The following is a 23,931-nucleotide window of genomic DNA, read 5'->3' as shown; positions in this document are numbered from 1 at the left end:
CAGAAAGCTAATTTACCTTGGGTTTTCTCAGGAATTTCTTGGAGGATTGAATAGCAGTTTTGTAGTTATGAATAAGGTCAATACAAATGCAATGTCACGCTACATATTACTTTGGCAAGTCTATGTAAATGTGAGTTTATGTGCTTTGCCGCATTATATTTACTTCCGATAAGAGAACAACAATTAGTCCTCATGTGGCAACTTACATTTTTAAAGCACACAACAGCTTTAAAATTCAGGTTTGAAGTATGTAAGTAATGAAAGTCTCTTCAAGAAATGTTAACCTCAAACTTATTTTACTTATTTAAAAACTGTAAAAAAAAAGCAGTGCAATATAAATTCTCTTCAATGGCAGTAACATGAACAAATTGAATTAGTTATATTATATATATATATATATATATATATATATATATATATATATATATATATATATTAGGGCTGGGAATCAATTAATTTTTTTTACTAATTAATTGCACAATTTGCTGTAATTAATTGCATTTCCCACAAGCTTGTAATCATCAATATTTAAACTTAGAATCACCTAATTAAATTAAACAACACAGGAAAAAAAAGGAACAGAAAATAAACCCTATATTAAACATCAATATATCAATATATTATTATGTTTCAATAATAAATCAACATAATCAATTTAACAGATTTTTTATTTATTTAAATTTTAACTAATTATCTAAATAAAATATAGTCCTACAAAGCTATTATTACCAGAGCATGTGATCAGAGCAGGTAATTTTTGTTGCCCAGCATGACTATACCAGCTCAGTAGGGCTATTGCAAACAGAAGTCTACTACAGAAATTTCACGTTATTTGAGCGGACTTTGCTTTTCCAGTGCGTGATCGGTACATGATTCGAGCGTTTGGGCCGTTAACGACAGAGCAGAACACAGAGCGGAACATTGAGCAGAGACTGCAGCGCGCCGACACACACACACACACACACACACGGAAACGGAGAGCGCGGTGCACACACGGAGCGGAAAAGACCCGCTCATGAAAGCTGAGCGAGAATGAAACCTGATCGCCAAACACGGAGGGGCGGGACGGCATATTTTCGGCCTTTTCAATAGCAGACGCAACAGGAAATCATTAAAACGAGGCAAAAAAAAAAAAGTGCTGCGTTAATTGTTATTATTATTAATTTTTTTGCATTAAACATCTCAAATTAATCGCAAAGATTAACGCGTTAATTCCCCCAGCCCTAATATATATATATATATATATATATATATATATATATATACACAGACCCTTTCCAAAAAATTTGAATATCATGGAAACGTTTATTTATTTCCATAATTCCATTCAAAACGTTAAACTTCCATAGATTATAGATTCAGGGCCCACAACTTAAACGATTTCAAGTATTTAGTTGTTTATTTGTACATAATTTGGGCTTCCAGCTCATAAAACCCACGAAAACAGGATTTCAAAAAAATTAGAATATTACATGATATCACACAGTAATACCATGGTCATTGAACCAGGTTTTGGTTCTTTTGGCAGTGTGGGCAGGTGAAAATCCTGCTGGAAAATGAAGTCAGCATCTCCATAAAGCTTGTCTGCTGAAGGAAGCATGAATTGCTCTGAAAATGTCCTGGTAGACGGCTGCGTTGAGTGGACAGCACAGTGGGCCAACATCAGCCGATTACATGGCTCCCCAAACCAACACAGACTGTGGAAACTTCACACTGTACTTCAAGCATCTTGGATTGTGTGCCTCTCCATTCTTCCTCCAGACTCTGGGACCTTGGTTTCCAAATGAGATGCAAAATTTGCTCTCATCAGAAAAGAGGACTTTGGTCCACTGTGCTTTATTAAATCCAGAGTCAATGCAGCCATCTACCAGGACATTTTCAGAGCACTTCATGCTTCCTTCATTTTCCAGCAGGATTTGCAGCTGCCCACACTGCCAAAATAACCAAAACCTGGTTCAATGACCATGGTATTACTGTGTAATTACTGTGTGATTTCATGTAATATTCAAATTTTTTTGAAATCCTGTTTTCGTGGGTTTTATGAGCTGGAAGCCCAAATTATGTACAAATAAACAACTAAATACTTGAAATCGTTTAAGTTGTGGGCCCTGAATCTATAATCTATGGAAGTTTAACGTTTTGAATGGAATTATGGAAATAAATAAACTTTTCCATGATATTCAAATTTTTTGGAAAGGGTCTGTATATATATAAATGAATGAAGATTTTAACATTCCAGAGCTTTTGTTCTGTAATTATAAAAACTGAGGAAGCATATTTAAAAGATCATTCATAATATTAGATTATCATTATATAATATTCATAATATTTTAAGATTTAGAACACCATTCGGTTTCAGGACTAGACTGACACAGGAGTCACCAAGCTAATTAAAGGTGCTCTAAGCGATGTCACACGTTTTTTAGGCCAAAAAATGTTTTGTCACATCCAGCAAACTTCTCCTCACTATCCGCTAGCTGCCTGTCCCCTGAACACACTGTAAAAAAACGCGGTCTCTGTAGACAGCCCAGGCTCCACAAACGGCAAGAAAAACAAACTGGCCAGCCTGGACCATGAAACATAACAAACAGTGTTCCAGCCAATATCCGACAAGAATGATTTGAGGGTGGGGGTTAGTGTGCGTGCATATGAAGGGGGGTGTGTGGGGAGTGGAGGAGAGAGAAGCATGAACAGGGAAGTTAGCTAGAGGAGAGATGTCCTAACAACGACTAACGTTAAAATTGTATATTCTTGAGAATTTTGATATGGCCGACAAACGACCAAAGAGACGACGTTCCGATGAGCAAATAACAAAGAATAGGGAAAAGGAGAAGGAACGCAAAGTCCCAAATTTACATCGGTCAAGCGTTCAAAAGGTGGCGAGAACTCCGCCGGCAGAAGGGCTTCCAATCCAACATTCAGGTGGCTCTGTTTTTGCTGGACAGGTGGGTAAATACAGTTTGTTTTTCTAAATGGTTCATGACTATTTCAGGAAGCACGGAAGGGAGGGGGAGGGGACGGGATGAGGAGGAGGGTCGAGCTAGCCTCCGTTTTGTTTGACAATACTTTGAACGTCAACAAGTGACATCACCCAACATCGCTTAGAGCACCTTTAAGCCAAGCCTGTCTGAAAGGGTGATTATCTCTCATGGCACATAAATTGCCTTGAGATGTTGGCAGTGTGTGGCTTTTTCTTCTTTGAAACTGCCATGTTATTGTCAGGACAGACAATATAATGTTTCATACATTAATCCCCAAGGAGTTTGTATGTGCCACATGTGAAGGTTAGCATGACTCATTCCGCTTTGGGTTCAGGACAAGTTTCTGTCCCTGAGAACGGTGCATATTCCGGGAATTCTTGAAGAGAATGTTCTCTAGATGCACAGACTGAGGTCCAGAGATTGGAGGCACCCTCAGACTGCGAATCCAATCTGGCAGCAGTTCAGGAGGGCAGAAGTGGGTCTGCTCAAAAAACAGCAGTAAATCAGTTCAGTCATCTGTGGTTCTCCCTGTCGCCTCCAACGCCTCTTTGACTCCTTGCTCTGGCTCACATGTGAATGAGTATATGCCTCTCTGCCAGTCAAACTGATTCCATCAGTCCTGTCAAGAGTTTGAGATGATTGAACTCATCAACTGTAAGTGGCACAGCGACAGCCATCCCAAGTTTGGTTTTTGGATCTTGTATCTTTCCTGGAGGAACCTCCTCAGAAGATTCCCATCAGAGTCTATTGTCTCAGGTTTGGGCGTAATATGGTATCCTCGACTGAGTATATGGAAACTCGGGGCATGGCTAGTGAACAAGGCTCTTTAATGAATCTTGTTTTTTCATCTGCAGTGAAAGCGAACATTTTAAATGTGAAGGCTTCCTCTACCAGAAGGTTAAATGCTCTCAAGTCAATACTGTTTGCATCCTGGTCTAGGGAACTCAATGTGAACCCTGTTTCTAGAACTTTTTTTGCTTAAGGTGTGTGTGGCAATGATTTCTGCCGAGCACATACTGGTTGCTGGTACTTTGAGACAACATTCAATTGTCTGCCATTTTATGTGCAGGATGAGATGTACGGAAAGTATTCAGACCCCCTTAAATGTTTCACTCTTTGTTATATTGCAGCCATTTGCTAAAATCATTTAAGTTAATTTTTTTCCTCATTATTGTACACACAGCACCCCATATTGACAGAAAAACACAGAATTGTTGAAATTTTTGCACATTTATTAAAAAAGAAAAACTGAAATATCACATGGTCCTAAGTATTCAGACCCTTTGCTGTGACACTCATATATTTAACTCAGGTGCTGTCCATTTCTTCTGATCATCCTTGAGATGGTTCTACACCTTCATTTGAGTCCAGCTGTGTTTGATTATACTGATTGGACTTGATTAGGAAAGCCACACACCTGTCTATATAAGACCTCACAGCTCACAGTGCATGTCAGAGCATATGAGAATCATGAGGTCAAAGGAACTGCCTGAAGAGCTCAGAGACAGAATTGTGGCAAGGCACAGATCTGGCCAAGGTTACAAAAAAAAATTCTGCTGCAATTAAGGTTCCTAAGAGCACAGTGGCCTCCATAATCCTTAAATGGAAGATGTTTGGGACGACCAGAACCCTTCCTAGAGCTGGCCGTCCGGCCAAACTGAGCTATCGGGGGAGAAAAGCCTTGGTGAGAGAGGTGAAGAAGAACCCAAAGATCACTGTGGCTGAGCTCCAGAGATGCAGTCGGGAGATGGGAGAAAGTTGTAGTAAGTCAACCATCACTGCAGCCATCCACCAGTCGGGGCTTTATGGCAGAGTGGCCCGACGGAAGCCTCTCCTCAGTGCAAGACACATGAAAGCACACCTGAAGGACTCCAAGATGGTGATAAATAAGATTCTCTGGTCTGATGAGACCAAGATAGAACTTTTTGGCCTTAATACTAAGCGGTATGTGTGGAGAAAACCAGGCACTGCTCATCACCTGTCCAATACAGTCTCAACAGTGAAGCATGGTGGTGGCAGCATCATGCTGTGGGGGTGTTTTTCAGCTGCAGGGACAGGACGACTGGTTGCAATCGAGGGAAAGATGAATGCGGCCAAGTACAGGGATATCCTGGACGAAAACCTTCTCCAGAGTGCTCTGGACCTCAGACTGGGCCGAAGGTTCACCTTCCAACAAGACAATGACCCTAAGCACACAGCTAAAATAACGAACGAGTGGCTTCACAACAACTCTGTGACTGTTCTTGAATGGCCCAGCCAGAGCCCTGACTTAAACCCAATTGAGCACCTCTGGAGAGACCTGAAAATGGCTGTCCACCAACGTTTACCATCCAACCTGACAGAACTGGAGAGGATCTGCAAGGAGGAATGGCAGAGGATACCCAAATCCAGGTGTGAAAAACTTGTTGCATCTTTCCCAAAAAGACTCATGGCTGTATTAGTTCAAAAGGGTGCTTCTACTAAATACTGAGCAAAGGGTCTGAATACTTAGGACCATGTGGTATTTCAGTTTTTCTTTTTTAATAAATGTGCAAAAATGTCAACAATTCTGTGTTTTTCTGTCAATATTGGGGTGCTGTGTGTACAATAATGAGGGAAAAAAATGAACTTAAATGATTTTAGCAAATGGCTGCAATATAACAAAGAGTGAAAAATTGAAGGGGGTCTGAATACTTTCCGTACCCACTGTATGAGGCTTTTTTGTCTTGTTTCCTTTCTTTCTTGTGACCTGTCTGTGGTCTTAGAAAGGCTCAGTGGGCTTTAATTTGAACATTTGGAGTCAGCCCCTGAGAGGTTTCTGACTCTTAAGATGGTGATGTTTATGGCCTTAACATCCTTCAAACATAATGGGGCTTTTTCAGCGGCTGTGCTTCCCTGGGGTTGCCATCAAGGCAGGCTATTTGCACATGTTTACCAGTATTTTCTGTGGTAACAGACAGTTTTCCACAAATGCTATCCATCATTAAAGGATTAGTTCACTTCAGAATTAAAATTTCCTGATCATTTACTCACCCTAACGTCATCCAAGATATTAATTTCTTTCTTTCTTCAGTCGAAAAGAAATTAAGGTTTTTGAGGAAAACATTCCAGGATTTTTCTCCATATATTGGACTTCAACGATTATCAATGGGTTGAAGGTTCAAATTCAATGCAGCTTCAAAGGGCTCTACATGATCCCAGCTGAGGAATAAGGGTCTTATCTAGCCAAACCTTCTGTCATTTTAAAAAACAAAACAAAAACATTTATATACTTTTTAACCACAAATGCTCGTCTTGCACGTCAACGACTTCACTCATTATTTAATCACGTTGGAAAGGTCACGCAGTAACCTGACGTAGGCGGAAAATGTAGGGCGAAAAACTCATCTCATTTTCTTCTCCAACTTCTAAATCGTCCGACATCGTTGTTTTACCTTTTATTTTTTTTATTTTTTTTGTAAATGGCGTTTGACTTAGACTTTGCACATTTGCTTTGTAAACACTAGGTCAGTACTAACGCATACGTCATGCGTGACCTTTCAATGTGATTACTAATGCGTGAAGTCGTGGACGTGCAAGATGAGCATTTGTGGTTAAAAAGTATATAAATGTTTTTTTTTTTTGAAAATGACAGATGGTTTGGCTATATAAGACCCTTATTCATCGGCTGGGATCGTGTAAAGCCCTTTGAAGCTGCATAGAAACTGCAATTTAGACCTTCAAACCGCTGATAACCGTTGTAGTCCACTATATGGAGAAAAATCCTGGAATGTTTTCCTCAAAAACCTTAATTTCTTTTCGACTGAAGAGAGAAATACATGAACATCTTGGATGATGTGGGGGTGAGTAAATTATCAGGATTTTTTTATTCTGAAGTGAACTAATCCTTTAAGAATGACATCCTTTAATTGTACCAAGAACATTCCTTTTAAGTCAACATCAAAAATCAAAATGGAATCTATATTATTTACTTAATATCCCGGGTCTTGTTGTTGTCATAACCTTTCATCAAAATGTAATAACCCTCTTCACCCCTGTAAAAACTCATGTAATAAACTGTGTGGGTGGTGAATAATAATATTAACCAATAAATATATTTTCTCAGAATATTACCTCAGAAATATGTCAAATTGCATGATGTGTGTTTTGTTGTCTTTAATATCTCAACACACTGGGTCACATTTACCTGACATGGTCCTGTAGGTGGTGTCTTGTTGGTGTTTAGGGCTTTGATTACTCTTGAGTCCTGCTGGCAAGTTGCCCTGGAGCACAGCAGGACTCAACATTCCTGCCGGCTTTTGGATGAAGGCAGGGGTACAGCCAATGGCTCCAGCGATGCAAGTGCATTTGTAGAGAGGGTTGGGCTGGAAGGCCTGTCCGTTATCATAGTGAGCCCCATTCAGGTCACAACCAACCCCCATCATGTCTGCAAAAATATACAGGATAGACTATGGAGTGCAAAAAGTAAATTTAGGTCTACTAAAATTAATTCTTCTAAACTTAATTCCTTGTTTTAGTTTGTTCCCTCATTTTATTTAAACTGTGGTCAGGATAAATTGGAATGAATTAAAGGATTAGTTCACTTTAGAATTAAAATTTCCTGATAATTTACTCACCCCCACATCATCCAAGATGTTCATGTCTTTATTTCTTCAGTCAAAAAGAAATTAAGGTTTTTGAGGAAAACATTTCCAGGATTAATCCATATAGTGCAATTCAATGGGGTACAACAGTTTAAAGGTCCAAATTGCAGTTTCAATGCAGCTTCAAAGGCTCTACATGATCCCAGACGAGGAATAAGGGTATTATCTAGCCAAACCATCGGTCATTTAATATATATATTTTTTAAATATATAAACTTTTTAACCACAAATGCTCGTCTTGCATGTCCACGGCTTCACGCATTACGTAATCACGTTGGAAAGGTCAGGCGGTAACCTGACAAAAAACTCCATCTCATTTTCTCCTCCAACTTCAAAATTATCCGACATCATTGTTTTACCTTGTATTTATTTATTTTGTAAATGCCGTTTGACTTAGTCTTTGCACGTTCGCTTTGTAAACACTAGGGGCCCTATTTTAACCATCTAAGCGCATGGTCTAAAGCGCAGGGTGCAAGTTCACTTAGGCCGTGTCCGAATCCACTTTTGCTAGTTTAACGACGGGAAAAATGTTCGGCGCGCCCGGCGCATGCTCTAAAAGGATTGTCCCTATTCTTTTAATGAGTAATGGGTGTGTTTTGGGATTTACGTGCATTAAACCAATCAGAGTCTCATCTCCCATTCCCTTTAAATGCCAGTTGCGCACGCACCATGGCAGAGTCGCTATTTACATGACGGAATTTGATAGTGGAAAGACTGAAGCCGTCTCCAGAGCGCAAACGGAACTGCTCGTGTGCGAGGTAAAAGTGTGCAAGCAGACCATCTACGGGACAAGCCGGATTCCACCATATCTTTATGTACACAATAATAATCTTTTACATTGTATTTGGCATGTTTGTGTGCTGCTGTGTGTCCCTGTGTGTTTAATAAGCAGAATGTACGTGCGTTGTGGACCCGCCTATAGGCGCACATTACTAACTACTAACTAAAAAATATTGCACCATTGTCTTTAGACCAGGTTTCAGTTGGTCAATGGCGCAGTCTATTTCTGTTGCCTCAAAATAGCAACGCGCCAAAAACACACCTCATATTAAGACCACGGGCGCACAAATGGGCGCAAATGGATTTGCTATTTAAACAACATGGCGCAGGATGTGAAAATGATAACTGCGTCGGACTGAAACTAGCAAAAACACTTCCGCCACGCCTTGCACCGCATTGCGCCGGGTGTAAAAAAGGGCCCTCAGTCTGTTCTTCGCGTGACCCTTCAATGCGATTACGTAATGTGTGGCGCATCACAGTAAGTGCAAGACGAGCATTTGTGGTTAAAAAGTATATATATATATTAGGGCTGGGGGAATTAACGCGTTAATCTTTGCGATTAATTTGAGATGCTTAACGCGTTAAAAAAAGAATAACGCAATTAACGCAGCACTTTTTTTTTTTTGCCTCATTTTAATGACTTCCTGTTGCGGCTGCTATTGAAAAGGCCGAAAATATGCCGTCCCGCCCCTCCGTGTTCGGCGATCAGGTTTCATTCTCGCGCAGCTTTCATGAGTGGGTCTTTTCCGCGCCGCGCTCTCCGTTCCGTGTGTGTGTGTGTGGGCGCGCTGCTGCGCCGCTCCGTGTTTGCGCTGTACGACCCAAACGCAATCATGTACCAATCACGCACTGGAAAAGCAAAGTCCGCTCAAATAACGTGAAATTTCTCTATAGTAGGCTAGACTTCTGTTTGCAATAGCCCTACTGAGCTGGTATAGTCATGCTGGGCATCAATGGTAAAATGACCTGCTCTGATCACATGCTCTGGTAATAATAGCTTTGTAGGACTATATTTTATTTAGATAATTAGTAAAAAATTTTTTTTTTAAATGTTAAATTGATTGTTGATTGATTATTGAAACAGAATAATATATTGATACAGTATATTGATGTTTAATATTATTTTAATACAGGGCTATTAATTAGGTTATTCTAAGTTTAAATATTGATGATTACAAGCTTGGGGGAAATGCAATTACAGTGCGTGCAGAATTATTAGGCACGTTGATTTTCTGATCATATTTTATTCTCAGGAACATTTTGCCAATTCCAAACCATATTAATCTTAATAACTACTATTAATTTTGTATTTAATCATTTATAAGTGATATATAATTGTTCATGAAGGCTGGAAATGAAAAACGCCTTATATTCAGGTGTGCAGAATTATTAGGCATGTTTTCTTTTACAGATAAAATAAGCCAAAAAGAGATTTAACTAAGACTGAAAAGTAAAAAAAAATTATTAAATCCCCATGAGAAGAATGCAATACTAATGCAATATTAGAGATTGCAGTTAAGGCATGACCATTGGAAAGTGAAATGCTCATTGGGTCAGCAGGGTCAGACAAAAACAGGTGGAGAAGATAAGACACATGTTAACTGCAAAAGAATGAAGAATTAAGGTGAAGAATTAAGTGTGAAACCATCAGGAACCCTTTAGTCTCCAGCGCCACCATTTTCCAGAACTCCAACCTACCTGGAGTCTCCAGAAGAGCAAGGTGTCAGGATCTCAGAGACTTGGGTTAGGCACAGAATCCTAAAAAATGACCCCCACTTAATAAGAATCACAAGCTGAAGTGTTGTGAAATACATGAAGACTGGTTTTTTATAGGCTTTATAGACAGATAGATTGAGAGTGACTCTTGAAGGACCAGCACCACATCCTCTTCTACCACTGTTTGAAGAATTCATCTTTTCACTTTAAACTGTTTTAAGAAGTTTTGGGAGTTTATTTTTAGTCCATCTCCTATCCTGAAGTCTGTTTTGCAGAGATGGACTAAAAATTAACTCCCAAAACGTACTGTCAGATTCTGGAAGATGAATTCATATATATATATATTCTAGTATATATAATTTTTTGTGAGAAAATGACAGATGGTTTGGCACTAAAACCCTTATTCCTCGTCTGGGATCATGTAGAGCCTTTGAAGCTGCATTCAAACTGCAATTTGGACCTTCAACCCGTTGGTTCCCATTGTAAGTCCACTATATGGAGAAAAATCCTGGAATGTTTTCCTCAAAAACCTTAATTCACGTGGGGGTGAGTAAATTCTCAGTAAATTTTAATTATGAAGTTAACTAATCCTTTAAGGCAAAGTCGCCACGATTTACAAATCAACGGAATGTGGTCACTTAGTCAAGGAAATGAATTCTTCATTTGAGGCCACAATATTTTTTTCCCTGAGTATCATGTGCGGGGCTCTGTATTACGCAGCTTTATTCTCTGAAAACAATTTAGCATCTCAAATAAATATATCTTATTTTAAAGATGCTGTAATGTTGTAACAACCACATAGGGTTTTCCATAAAACGTTCACTCACAAGCACAGATGCCAACCTCATAGCGCGGCTGGTTTTTGGAAAAGTCACAGTACATGCTCTTGTGAGGATCACAGACGTCCCTCTCGTTGCATGATTCCCCAATCTGCCGTGCACAGGTTTTGCAGCAGCCGCAGCCGTCCAAGATGGAGCTGACACCAGGGGCACATGGCTGCCGAACACCACACTTACACGGCCAGCTACAGAACTGCCTCCTCTCCACCGGGGCCGTCCCTTCTCGCTGCTTCTGCCTGATAGCAGAGACCTGCAATACATGCAAAAAAGAAAAGAAAACCATTGAAATAGAAACAAAATGTTTTCCATTTTGGTTTGTTCTGAAGAGAAACTGTAATTTTTACATTACTGCTCTGTTGATCCACAACCTTCTTTCCAAATAGTAAGTGTCCAAGTGTGCCACAGCATCATTAACATGCATGTACTCAATGTTTTGGGTCTTAGATATCATGAAATTACTTTAATATCATTAAGAAACTCAGTTACACTTTATTTTAAGGTAAAGTGTAATTATTCAAGTACTGAGTAATATTAATTAATAGCATGTACTTACCTATAGGGCTAGGGTAGGATTAGGGTTTGATTGAGGTTTAGTTGCATGTAATTATGCATAATTTACTGTTATTACTATGGCAAGTACATGAAAAATATGTAACAATGACACTAAAATAAAGTGTTACCAGAAACTCTCATGATTCTGTCACCACTGTAGGCAAATTTGTAGTTATTTATGAGAGAATCCTGACACCACTGTCCTTGTCTCCTGGTTGTATTATCTCTTTGGTTTTGTTTTCCTTGCCAATCACTCTTGTTTTAGTCTTTTGTTTTGTGTTTAAAGCATAGTTTCTTGATCCTGCCATTTCTGTCTATTCCGGATTAATTTCCTCACCTGTTCTGCCTTGTTTAGTTGCCTGTTTAATTTACTTGTGTGATCTCTCTTCTGCCAGTTTGTTGTGGAGTGCTCTTTAGCTCATACAGTAGAGCTTGGCATTAACTATGCTATGATTCCAAGGGAATGGGTTAATTGATAAAATGTAGGCCCATACTGTACCTTGAAATCAGTGTAAGCTGCTTTGGATAAAAGTGTCTATCAAATGCATAAATGTGTTGATACAGGGCCACAATGACTGTGACTGAATATAAATTTGAATATAAAAATAAGTGAAGTGAAAGAGTCATAAGGTTTCAGTGGCAAGACCAGAAATCTCCAAGTGGGTGGATCTTGGTGCAATAGGGTGGACTTCTATGCTTATATTATATTATTATTATTTATAATTATATCAGTATGGGTTTTTTGAATGAACAATTTTGAAATTATTTTGAAGCATCGGAGCTCCTCTTAAAGCTGGTTAAAGGGTCACAGTCGCAGTGCTTTCTTTGTGTTGAATGCCACATGCTGAATCTTGCAGAAACTCTTTACCCACAGATCTTAAGAATAGCTGATCAACAGCTGCCACATGCTGCATAACAGCAGTCATGCTAGTCATAGACCAACTACTTTCAGTGTAGGTACTACATTTGATGAAGAAGTTCTACTGAATAAAGTATGATTCATATGTAATATGAATACAATCTGGGCATACAACACATTGTCATGTGACCTCTGACATCAGCCGTGCTACTGTTCCCCGCCATTTATGTGTCCATTCTCATGGCATCACTGGCATGTAAAGTATCCATTATACTGTTTTCTATTGAAAGGAAAGTGCTCCTAATTAATTAAAAGAATAATCTAGAGTAAATGTGTACATAGAGAAATACACAACCTCTCTAGACACGATCATAAAGGTACATGGCTTCTATTAACACTGCTATGCAAATGATATTCAGTTCTGTCTGTCATTTAAACCTGATTACTGCAGCTTTCGTTTCTCTGCCTGCCTTTCAGACATCTCAGCTTGGATGAAGGAGCTCAAACATGTGAAGACGGAGCTCCTTGTAATCCCTGCAAAACTGTCAGCTGTCTTTGTACAATTTGGGTCTACAAAACTAACAACAACCAGGACAGCAAGGATAACGGGGGGTTGTGTTTGACGACTAACTGAGCTTTTCCATTTCAACAATGGCCCGGTGTCAGGATCCTGTCACAGGCCGGCCCTTTTTTTTTTTTGCTCCCACCAATACTGGAATAATATTAAAACCATATAACCGCAACTGACATGAAAACTGCATTGAATAGCTCTGGAATGCTTAAATCCAATTTTTTTATATTTCTAAGTATGCTATACAGTAAATAATTTTGATCTTGTTCTTGTTTATATTGTGTGATAAAGAAGAGGCTTGTGATTTTGTTGTGATATGTTTTTTTTTTTTTTTTTTTATGCATCAAAGTGCTTCTAAGATTTCAGTATTCATTCATCTGTATAAGCAATGTAGTTCTGTAATTCTCTGGCTCTTTAAGTGAGGTTAGCAGCAAATTCAAATGCAAAACCTGGCAGAGCAAAAATTCAACAAGCGGCCCTTTTACACAGATCTACTGACTGCACTACTGTTATAGCTGCCTATGGAAGAAAAACATCACCGAACCAGCTGCATTTACAGTGTTGACACTCTGCAGGCAGCAAGTAAACAGCCTATTTATGCAGCCCATGTCTTTTTTGCTTTTAAATTCCACATAAGCATATCCGTTTACAATCTTTAGGTAGATTACATCCAAGAGCCTTGCTAGAGAGAAGTAACAGTAGGTAGTATATTCTGTACTGAATATTACAAACAAGTATCATTTGTTATTACTGGTAATTTAACAATTTGATTTAATGTTAGTAAGATTCCTATTTATTAATTTCATTTCATGTTTAAGAATGCAAATTTCTAGCTCATAGAACTAAGATATGCTGTCTTTTTCTTGAATATACTCGTGTACATCTTCACTAGTTTGTTCATTTGCATTATTATTATTATAACCCTAGAACGTCTGGAACCTCCTCAGAGTACTCACGAAGACGAAATAATAAAGAGAACAGTTTTTAATCCAAATAACTCAGGGTGATACAGAGAAACAGGCTTGGAATACTTCACAAACATTATGTTAAGACAGGACACTTGAACTCAGGAAACAAGGACTATAAATACTAACTAAACCAAACGAGGTCTAATAAGCAAATTAATTAGACGACAGGTCAATTGAATAAAATAATCACACACTGGGAAACTGGGTTAAACAAGACACTGATGACAAAACCAACAATACAAAGACCATACATGTGACAGATCAACCCCTCCCGAGAAGGCGCGTCCTCGTGCCGTAGACAGTGCAACAGGGAGGAAGGAGGTTCTGGAGGAGGTTGAGGAACAGAAGAGGAGCAAAACCAAATCCAAAAAATAAGTCCATGGGGAAGAGGAGGGTGGGAGGAGCCAGGGGGAAGTCTGGAGCATGAGAAGCCAGATGGGTACCCAGACCACAGTCAGCATACTGTACAGGATGGAGGAGCCATGGTGGAGATTTGGATGATTTATCCTGGGGAACGATCTCCTGTGACGAAGCCGGCCATGATAGAGACCCAGACGGAGTCGTGGAGACACGGAGCCTGGATGACACTAATTTTCCGGAGGGGCAAGGCGGAGCTGATGGCTTATGGGGCCGAGGTGGAGATGGGGATCCGGAAGACAACGTTGGAGCTGGAGGGAAGGCGTAGCCCGGTGGAGCTGAAGGGATGGAAGGCAGAGGTGCAACCGGCAGCATGTAATCCAGAGGTAGAACCAGGGTGGCATCTGACCAAGGCGACACCAGAGGGGCGAGGGAGCCTGGTAGAGCTGGTGGGATGAGGGAGCCTGGTGGAGCTGGTGGGATGACGGGCCACGGTGGAGCTGAGGGAGCAAGGCAGAGCCAATGGGTGGAGACAGGAGATCCTTACGGCAATGCAATGCTGGGAACTGGAAGACCTGAGGCGAATTAGCAGCACTGCAGGGAAACAGCTGTGGAAGAGCAGAAGGGGAAGACAGGGACCAGAGGAGTAAGGGCTGATGAACTATTCAGGTTTGGTTGAGGAGGTGGGAGAGGTAGGCTGGGCGGGCTGGGAAATGTCAATGAAATAGGGAAATTCTCAGGTATAGCCTCCGTAAACCAGACTATTAAGTCCTCCTCAAAAGTGACTAATAACTCAGGGTCCATGTTTCCCTTACACGCAGCGGTGAGAGTGTGGGCGGGGCTTCCTTCCAATATTGCCCACTCGCGCATCTGGTAAGACATTATATGGGGCTCAGGCTCCGGGGCGGAACACGGCTCAGCAGGACTCGCTGGCTCTTTCTCCGCAGCAGGCGCAGGCTCCGTGTCTGCAGGGGAATCAGGCTTTAGCTCCGTCTGGCTGGGTGTAGGCTGACTGGGTGCTGGATTAGTTGGAGGGGTGCTGGTAGGCGAAGCGAGGTTCGATGGTGAATGCCGAGTTGTTGTTTACCAGCATTCCTTTCATGAGCGGAAGGAAGTTATGTTACTGAGTTAGCCATCCACACATGCGGCAAAATTATTCTTGGGACTGCTCCCTGGCAAACCGCTCGATAAGGCTCGGATTCGCCAACTCTTTAAAATCCCTGGTGGGGAGGGGGGAGGCATCAAGATAGGGGCGTGATCAAGTGGCAACCTTCCGGTCACTCTCTTGAATCCAACACGAAAGTGACTTAAACTGCAATTCTTCGACTGGCAGCTAGAGACAGGCTGCAAAAGAGAGTCAATACAATATACTCCCCATGTAAATATGCCTAACTTTACAGCAGAATTTCTTTTCTTTTTTTTACAGCCTGGTACAAAAAGTGGTTTTGGTCTATATAGATAATTTTGCCCTTCATGACAACTGTGAGGGGGGTGAATTTTTTTATAACCCATCAATTTGAATTATATTAAGCCTTAAAATTCTGCATAATTAAGGGCGTGGCCACTTGAGTGAGAGATGGATTGCTGCTGATGTCACTACTAGCTGTTTGTCTGCTGTCTGTTAGCCGTCACGCCACCTCAGCTAATCCCACCTCTTTGCACATTTTCGGTGATGCGCTGCCAAGATGGCAACGGCCGGCTCTTCCCACTTTGGGCTTCAAAAGTGCTTTTCAGAAACCTATGGGTGACGTCACGGACACTACGTCCCAATTTTTTTACGTGATCCTTTTATCATTTTACCTTGATGCTGTGGAAACACAAACCGGAAGACAACAAGTGCAGCGCTTAAAAGGGCGGGGCTACACAAGGTCTAAAGGCTATGCTGCAGCAATCAGCTTCACTAAACATTCTCTTTTTATGCGGTGTCAATCTGTGTGTTTGATTTCGTTTTCAAGGACTTTTAGTTTGTTTTTCTTCAGTCAGATGTTTCCCTCTATTTTCCCACCACAATTTGTTACTATGGACATTCATTAACAATCACACCTGTTTGCATTCTATTCACCATTAGCTTGTGCATTTAGGTTCCTCTTGAGTCCTCATTCATTGGTATTTTTATTTTTATTTTTTTACAGTTTATGTGTAAAAGTACCAACTATTGCAATTTTAAAGCAGTTAATAAAATGAAAAATAAAAATCCCCAGACCACTATTTAGTGCCACAATCCATGAGCCATCCCTGTAACACCACAGATAATATTTACACAAAATGATGTATATTATATTTATATATATATATATATATATATATATATATATATATAAATATAATATACATCATTTTGTGTAAATATTATCTGTGGTGTTACAGGGATGGCTCATGGATTGTGGCACTAAATTTAATGTATTCATACTATAAAATACTAATTTAAATTATAGATATAATAATCATGTAATTTTTTTTTCATTTTAGTCAACAAAGCTTAACATAATAAGTAAAATAATATAGTATCACATGATTTGAACAAAGGTATGACAACTGAAATCCACAAGAGCCCTTAAAATTTCTTTAAAATTGTTTCTAAATTGAGTTCTTTAAGTTACACTCACCTAAAGGATTATTAGGAACACCTGTTCAATTTCTCATTAATGCAATTATCTAATCAACCAATCACATGGCAGTTGCTTCAATGCATTTAGGGGTGTGGTCCTGGTCAAGACAATCTCCTGAACTCCAAACTGAATGTCAGAATGGGAAAGAAAGGTGATTTAAGCAATTTTGAGCGTGACATGGTTGTTGGTGCCAGACGGGCCGGTCTGAGTATTTCACAATCTGCTCAGTTACTGGGATTTTCACGCACAACCATTTCTAGGGTTTACAAAGAATGGTGTGAAAAGGGAAAAACATCCAGTATGCGGCAGTCCTGTGGGCGAAAATGCCTTGTTGATGCTAGAGGTCAGAGGAGAATGGGCCGACTGATTCAAGCTGATAGAAGAGCAACTTTGACTGAAATAACCACTCGTTACAACCGAGGTATGCAGCAAAGCATTTGTGTTGCCACAACACGCACAACCTTGAGGCGGATGGGCTACAACTAGGGGTGGAACGGTACACAGAAGTCACGGTTCGGTTCATACCTCGGTTCAGACATCACGGTTCGGTACGAGTTCGGTACAATGGAGGGAAAAGCAAAACAAAAATGCAGAAGGCATTTTTTTTTTATTGTGCATGTCTCAGGCTGTACCACCTAGTGTCATACATGAAAATAAAACATCTCTTATTTATGTGCGGACGCATGAGCGCGAGGATGCGCGCGGCAAAAAATGTCATCATTGCGGTGTGGGCGGTCGTGCGCTTTGGGTGTGCAAGGCAACATTTCGCGTGGCGGTGTGCAGTGCACGGTTTTTTAGCGCGCACGGCTCCGCATCCGAAGACGCACAACTTAGAGCCGAATCTGGCCGAGCATGTACATCTCACAGCACCGGCACCCAGTTCTTGCGTCTAAATTAGTTGCTTAACGTACATTAACAAAATGAGCCTACAATAGCAGACATAAGCCCTTTAAATAAAAATAAATGGCCATGTTTTATAAAAAGGTTCACAAAACTAAATACAAATGTTTAGAAATTATGTAAGATAACGTTAATTTAGTTGTAGGTTACGTTCTCATATCCATTTTTTTTTCTAATGTCACAAGGAATAATTTGGTTTCCTAACATGATTCTTTTGTAGTGTGGTTTTGGTGTACTAAAGTGTTGTTGTAGGCTACTAAAATAAACATTCACGAGTGTACCTTACTTCTCACCGCTGATTCCTGATGGACAGTTATACCGAGTCGCACCCTGTCGTTTCAAAGAATAGTACACCCGCGAACGCGAAGTATAAATGACTCGTCCATTTGGGGAGGCGCGCGCGCGGTCTGTGGAGGCTCGCGCTGCGGAGGCAGGCGAAAGTATAAACAAACCTAGCTTAAGGCGGGGCTACAGATTAGGTGTCCCTAAAGAACCCGCGTATCTAACAGTAGTTCCGCATTACATTAATTAATTTGCATGCGAGTTTTATTTATTTTTATACCGTGTATTCTCCGTGTAAATTCATGCACCGAACCGTGACGCCCGTACCGATTCGGTTCAATACGAATACATGTACCGTTCCACCCCTAGCTACAACAGCAGAAGACCCCACCGGGTACCACTCATCTCCACTACAAATAGGAAAAAGAGGCTACAATTTGCACGAGCTCACCAAAATTGGACAGTTGAAGACTGGAAAAAGGTTGCCTGGTCTGATGAGTCTCGATTTCTGTTGAGACATTCAGATGGTAGAGTCAGAATTTGGCGTAAACAGAATGAGAACATGGATCCATCATGCCTTGTTACCACTGTGCAGGCTGGTGGTGGTGGTGTAATGGTGTGGGGGATGTTTTCTTGGCACACTTTAGGCCCCTTAGTGCCAATTGGGCATCGTTTAAATGCCACGGCCTACCTGATCATTGTTTCTGACCATGTCCATCCCTTTATGACCACCATGTACCCATCCTCTGATGGCTACTTCCAGCAGGATAATGCACCATGTCACAAAGCTCGAATCATTTCAAATTGGTTTCTTGAACATGACAATGAGTTCACTGTACTAAAATGGCCCCCACAGTCACCAGATCTCAACCCAATAGAGCATCTTTGGGATGTGGTGGAACGGGAGCTTCGTGCCCTGGATGTGCATCCCACAAATCTCCATCAACTGCAAGATGCTATCCTATCAATATGGGCCAACATTTCTAAAGAATGCTTTCAGCACCTTGTTGAAATGTAGAATTAAGGCAGTTCTGAAGGCGAAAGGGGGTCAAACACAGTATTAGTATGGTGTTCCTAATAATCCTTTAGGTGAGTGTATATGAGAGGTGTGTTTTATCATATACAGTATCATTAGAGAAAGGCAGTCATGTTTCTGTACTGTAGGGTTCACTGCAGTCCCATCCACTGATCTCAATAATAAGAATAAGAATATATATATATATATATATATAAGAATATATATATATATATATATATATCATTTATATAGATCAGTGGTCCCCTCTCTTTCACACACGTGCTCCCAGGGTCACCAGAGGTCAAAACAAAAATCTGAAGTCTATCTGTCAAGTTTACAGGATGAGCTCATTCCGTGAGAGCAGAATAACAATAGGAACCTACATGCCAGAGCAAACTCATAAATATCTCATAAACCATCTCTTGGGAAGTTCCACTTTGAGGAGATGCTGTAGTAAGTGTCATTTCACAGGCCACACAGAATCTCATGAAGACAAACAGGTTTTAAATAGAAGCTGCTTTTGCATTCCATCTCTCTGAACCTGACCTGTCATAAGCCCTTTGACAACTTCTTCATCTTTTAAAACCTTTAGGGCTACACCAGCACAGAGCTTAAAGACACAAACACCAGCACACACGAGCTTTAAAGTATTTTTACCGGGTCGTTAAATGCTAATGTTACAAATGCATGGCATCCATGTACTGTACAGTTAACATCCCAAACATTACAGAGACATCTCAAAGACAAGTTGTAAGTTACAGTAGTATGTATATTTAAGGCCGCCTAGGCCAGCCATTACGGGTCATGGACAGACAGTTATTCACGTTCTGATTGTGAAGAGCGAATGGAATTGGTGGCCCTTACCTGACTCAGACAAAGCAGCAGAACCCAGAACAGTAGTGATAGCATCATCTACAGCTTGCAAAGGAGCTCTGTGCACCCAGAATGAAAGAAGGAAGGCTGTGTGTGTGTGTGTGTGTGTGTGTGTGTGTGTGTGTGTGTGTGTGTGTGTGTGTGTGTGTGTGTGTGTGTGTGTGTGTGTGTGTGAGAGAGAGAGAGAGAGAGAGAGAGAGAGAGAGAGAGAGAGCTGACCTGTCAGAGAGAGGTACACAAAGCTCCCCTCTGTCTGTTCTCCAAACACACCTTTCCCCTACAGAACTCACACAGAACTCTATCTGAAATATTTCACCCTCTTTTTCTCTCTCTTGCCTTCTGCTGTTCCTTTCTCTTCTCGCTCCTTGTTGCATCTATTTAGCAAAAAAAATTAATAAAAAAAGTAATTCTTTATCAATATCTATTATTAGGTAATGCTTGTTTTCAGAGAATATATCTTGAATTAAGTTAATTTTTTATACCCCATTGGCAAATTTGTATCGATTATTTTAGCATAAACACAAGGATGTTTATAACATTTACATTAATCTCAATGGGACTTGAAATCTGCCTCCTTGGCTTATGGTGGCTCATAGCCTCTTATGTGACCAATGTCTGTTACTGAAGTTACAGGAAACTTCCATCATGAAAACATTGTTTGTATATGGTACCAAACACATGATTTCGACTTTACTGAGCAAACTGATCATTGTCAGACTTAAAGCAGGGAATATCGTAAGAAACTCTGTCAGACTTGAGACAGCGCCAATGCCATGGAACTGTGACATTTGTCATTGAAGTACCACAAAATCAGTTATGAGATTTTGCAGGCCCAGACAATAATTGATACATTGTGCTGCTCTGCAGCACTTCATTATGCAAGTCAAGTCAATTTTATTTGTATAACGCTTTTCATTATAGACATCATTTCAAAGGAGAAAGTCATACTGTTATGTCTAAACTGCTTTACCATACAGCAAGTTTTAGGGCTGGCCAATATGAAAATATATAATGTTGATATAAGTGATCTTCCAGATTTAAATCTATCTATATTGTATTTATAGTGTTATTTAGCACATATATCAGTGCCGCAGTGATTTGGGCACACATCTAAGCATTCAAGGCAATTAATATCGGTCAGTATTGTTCTAGTAAGTCATTAAAATATTAGTCGGTTTTGTTCTAAGCGAGCGTATAACTCTCAATAAGTATTAATGAAAATATAATCAGTTGTTGCAGGTGGCAATTCTGAAAAAGTCTGATACTCATGTACACACCTGAGTGTTCAAAAATAATACACACCGCTCAGTAGTATTGCATTCTCTAATAAAGAGATTTACTGCTAGTTATTTAGCTCCAGCTGGAGAACATTCACCTCTCACTGGCTCCTCTCGTGCCGGGATGTTTGCTCTTTAAGTGCTTTAATAGAATGACAAAATGTTACATTTTTAGGAGAGGTCTGCCTGAAAATAGCATCATTTTTGGGACTCGTGTAATCTAAATTCGTAATTGAATTTAAGTTTTCAGCATATTAGGCATAACAATTAAAAGAGATTGTGTGCATATTTTTAAATAAAAAAATAAATATTATTTGCAATGTGTTCTAATAGAACACATTGCTCTCTTTGGCTCAAAGTAACATGCAGTACAATCTGTCATTCCATGTTAATATATATTTACATTTTATTCTATACATTTTAGCGTGTCAGCACAATCAGCACCGTTTTTGAAAAGTGTGAAAGTGCATACATGCGTAAGGAAACCCTGGAGTATGATGGAAGAGAAAATCCATGATGAATCACATGGTGTTAACATAACTTTATAAATGTAATGGCTTTATGTTGTACATGTAAATTAACTATAATAATCTGACATTATTTGCAATTTTGAATCATGAACAGAAGTTATTACGCCACTACCTGTGACGTCATTAACGACAATCCTTTATTATTAAACCAGCATGGTTCAAACGACCATTTTTACTACAGTTTTAGGACTCAAGACTAACTAATTCATATTTAATTTCTTTAAAAAAATAGTTGATTTCTAAAAAAACAGGAAAAAGTCGGCACACCAAAGCTCCAAAATATGCAACAAAAAGTTAATTGTGGACCCAATACGTCAGTCACGGACGTTAACGTTGAACGTGACTGACTGATAGGGAACTGTACTGAATAAATTAGGTATTTAAACCCTACTTGCGCCTGAGTCCTGCACGGGTCCGATTTTGTAAACCCGCACCCGCCCGTACCCGCAGTGCTTCAAACCGCATCCGACCCGTTATCTGTCAACAGCACTAATTAAAATCCGCACCCGACCCGACCCGCTTAACAGTGGCGGTTCTAGACCACAGTAACTGGGGGGGCCAGGCAGGGGCCACTTGTGCTTTTAGGGGGCACACCTTTAACATTCATCTTAACCTATTTTCAGTATTATTTCAAGTCATTTTTCACCATGTCATGCATGACTGCAATCTCTAGAAAAAGCTAATAAATCATATTAGCTAAGCTAATAAAACTATTTCAATTCAAATGAATGTTTCATTATGTTTAATTGTAGTGTGATATAATGATCAATAATAACACATTTTTAGCATCTAAGCACATCTAGGCACTTTTTTACACCTGGGGTGGGCGATATGGCAATAATATCATATCACAATTTTTTTTTTTTTTAAGGAAAATCACAATTTTATCACGATTCTTTTTTCATGTTGGTTTTACTATTTTGCATGTGACTGAGCATTACAGCCAAACTAATGTCCCTATTTTAAAAGCAAAGCCTTATAGGTAACAAAATATAGGTAACAAAATATAAAATAAAAAAGAATGGCAGACATTTAGGCCAAAGTGGCGAAGATAAAAATCTTTGTCACTCACAACTTAATATGCAAATGAAATAAACAGTGCTTTATTTTTTCAGCTATAGGTGTATTTAACAGTAGAATTGAAGAAAGTAATTAAATGAACAAATATGAAAATAAAACACAACAGACTTAAAGTTCTCAGTCAAGAGCAGTGAATGATTTCCTCTGTGTGTTTTGTTGTTTTATTAACATTAAAGGGATAGTTCTCCCCCAAAAAAGTCATAATTTACTCTCTTAAGTTGTTTTAAACCTGAATAAGTTTCTTTCTTCTGTTGAAAATAAACGTTATTTGAAAGAATGTGAGAGACCAAACAGTTGATGTACCCCTGTGACTTCCATAGTATATTTTTTTCCTACTATGTATGGAAGTCAATGGGGACCAGCAACTGTTTGGTTTTGGGTGAGCTATCTCTTTAAAGGGATAGTTCACTTTGAAATACAATTTTGGTATGTTTTAGCTTACCTCAAGGACATCCAAGATGTAGGTGTCTTTTTTTCCGCAGAAGTTTCAATTTTGATATTTTTAGGTCAAACCGTTCTTGTCTGTCAGTCATATAATGCAGGTCTGTGGTCACCACCTCAAAGACCGCAAACCGCTCGTTTCGTGTCTTAGGCCATCAATGTGTACTTACGATGGGGAATAGTTTAATTTGGACGATGGGGAATTGTTTTAATTTGGACTCTGTGCTTGCTCTTTGAGGTGGAGACCACAGACCTGCATTATATGACTGACAGACAAGAACGGTTTGACCTAAAAATATCAAAATTGAAACTACTGCGGAAAAAAAGACACCTACATCTTGGATGCCCTTGAGGTAAGCTAAAACATACCAAAATTTAATTTCAAAGTGAACTATCCCTTTAAGGACAAGCAGCAGCATGTTTATTATTAGGGCTACTGTCTCTTTAAGAACTGCACACGACGCGTCTAATATACACGCATATGACAAGCAGATTTTAATTAATTGTCTCTGTTTGATTTCACTTTAGACATAACCAACTTTGTTTATGTAAACATTGTCTGTATTTGACAGTATTAGCGCAATATAAGACTCAAAAGATAACTTAGTCCAGTAACAGGCTTTTAGTGCATGTGCACGTCGAGTGTACGCGCTCAGTAAAGCGCATATTTGAACAG

General features: G+C 39.7%; 1 protein-coding gene across 1 annotated transcript; it reads right to left on the bottom strand.

Moving 5' to 3' along the window:
- Window positions 1–7,023: 7,023 nt before the first annotated feature.
- Window positions 7,024–20,046, bottom strand: ccn6 (cellular communication network factor 6). The gene is made up of 3 exons (XM_082148525.1): window positions 19,919–20,046; window positions 10,927–11,188; window positions 7,024–7,386 (listed from the first exon to the last, which is right to left on the bottom strand). Exons 1-3 carry the CDS (start codon window positions 19,964–19,966, stop codon window positions 7,124–7,126), a joined length of 573 nt encoding a protein of 190 aa, XP_082004651.1. The 5' UTR covers window positions 19,967–20,046; the 3' UTR covers window positions 7,024–7,123.
- Window positions 20,047–23,931: the final 3,885 nt, after the last annotated feature.

Source organism: Leuciscus leuciscus (assembly GCF_965113295.1).
Source record: "Leuciscus leuciscus genome assembly, chromosome: 19".
Classification (NCBI taxonomy): domain Eukaryota; kingdom Metazoa; phylum Chordata; class Actinopteri; order Cypriniformes; family Leuciscidae; genus Leuciscus; species Leuciscus leuciscus.
This window is presented reverse-complemented; position numbering and strand designations above follow the sequence as displayed.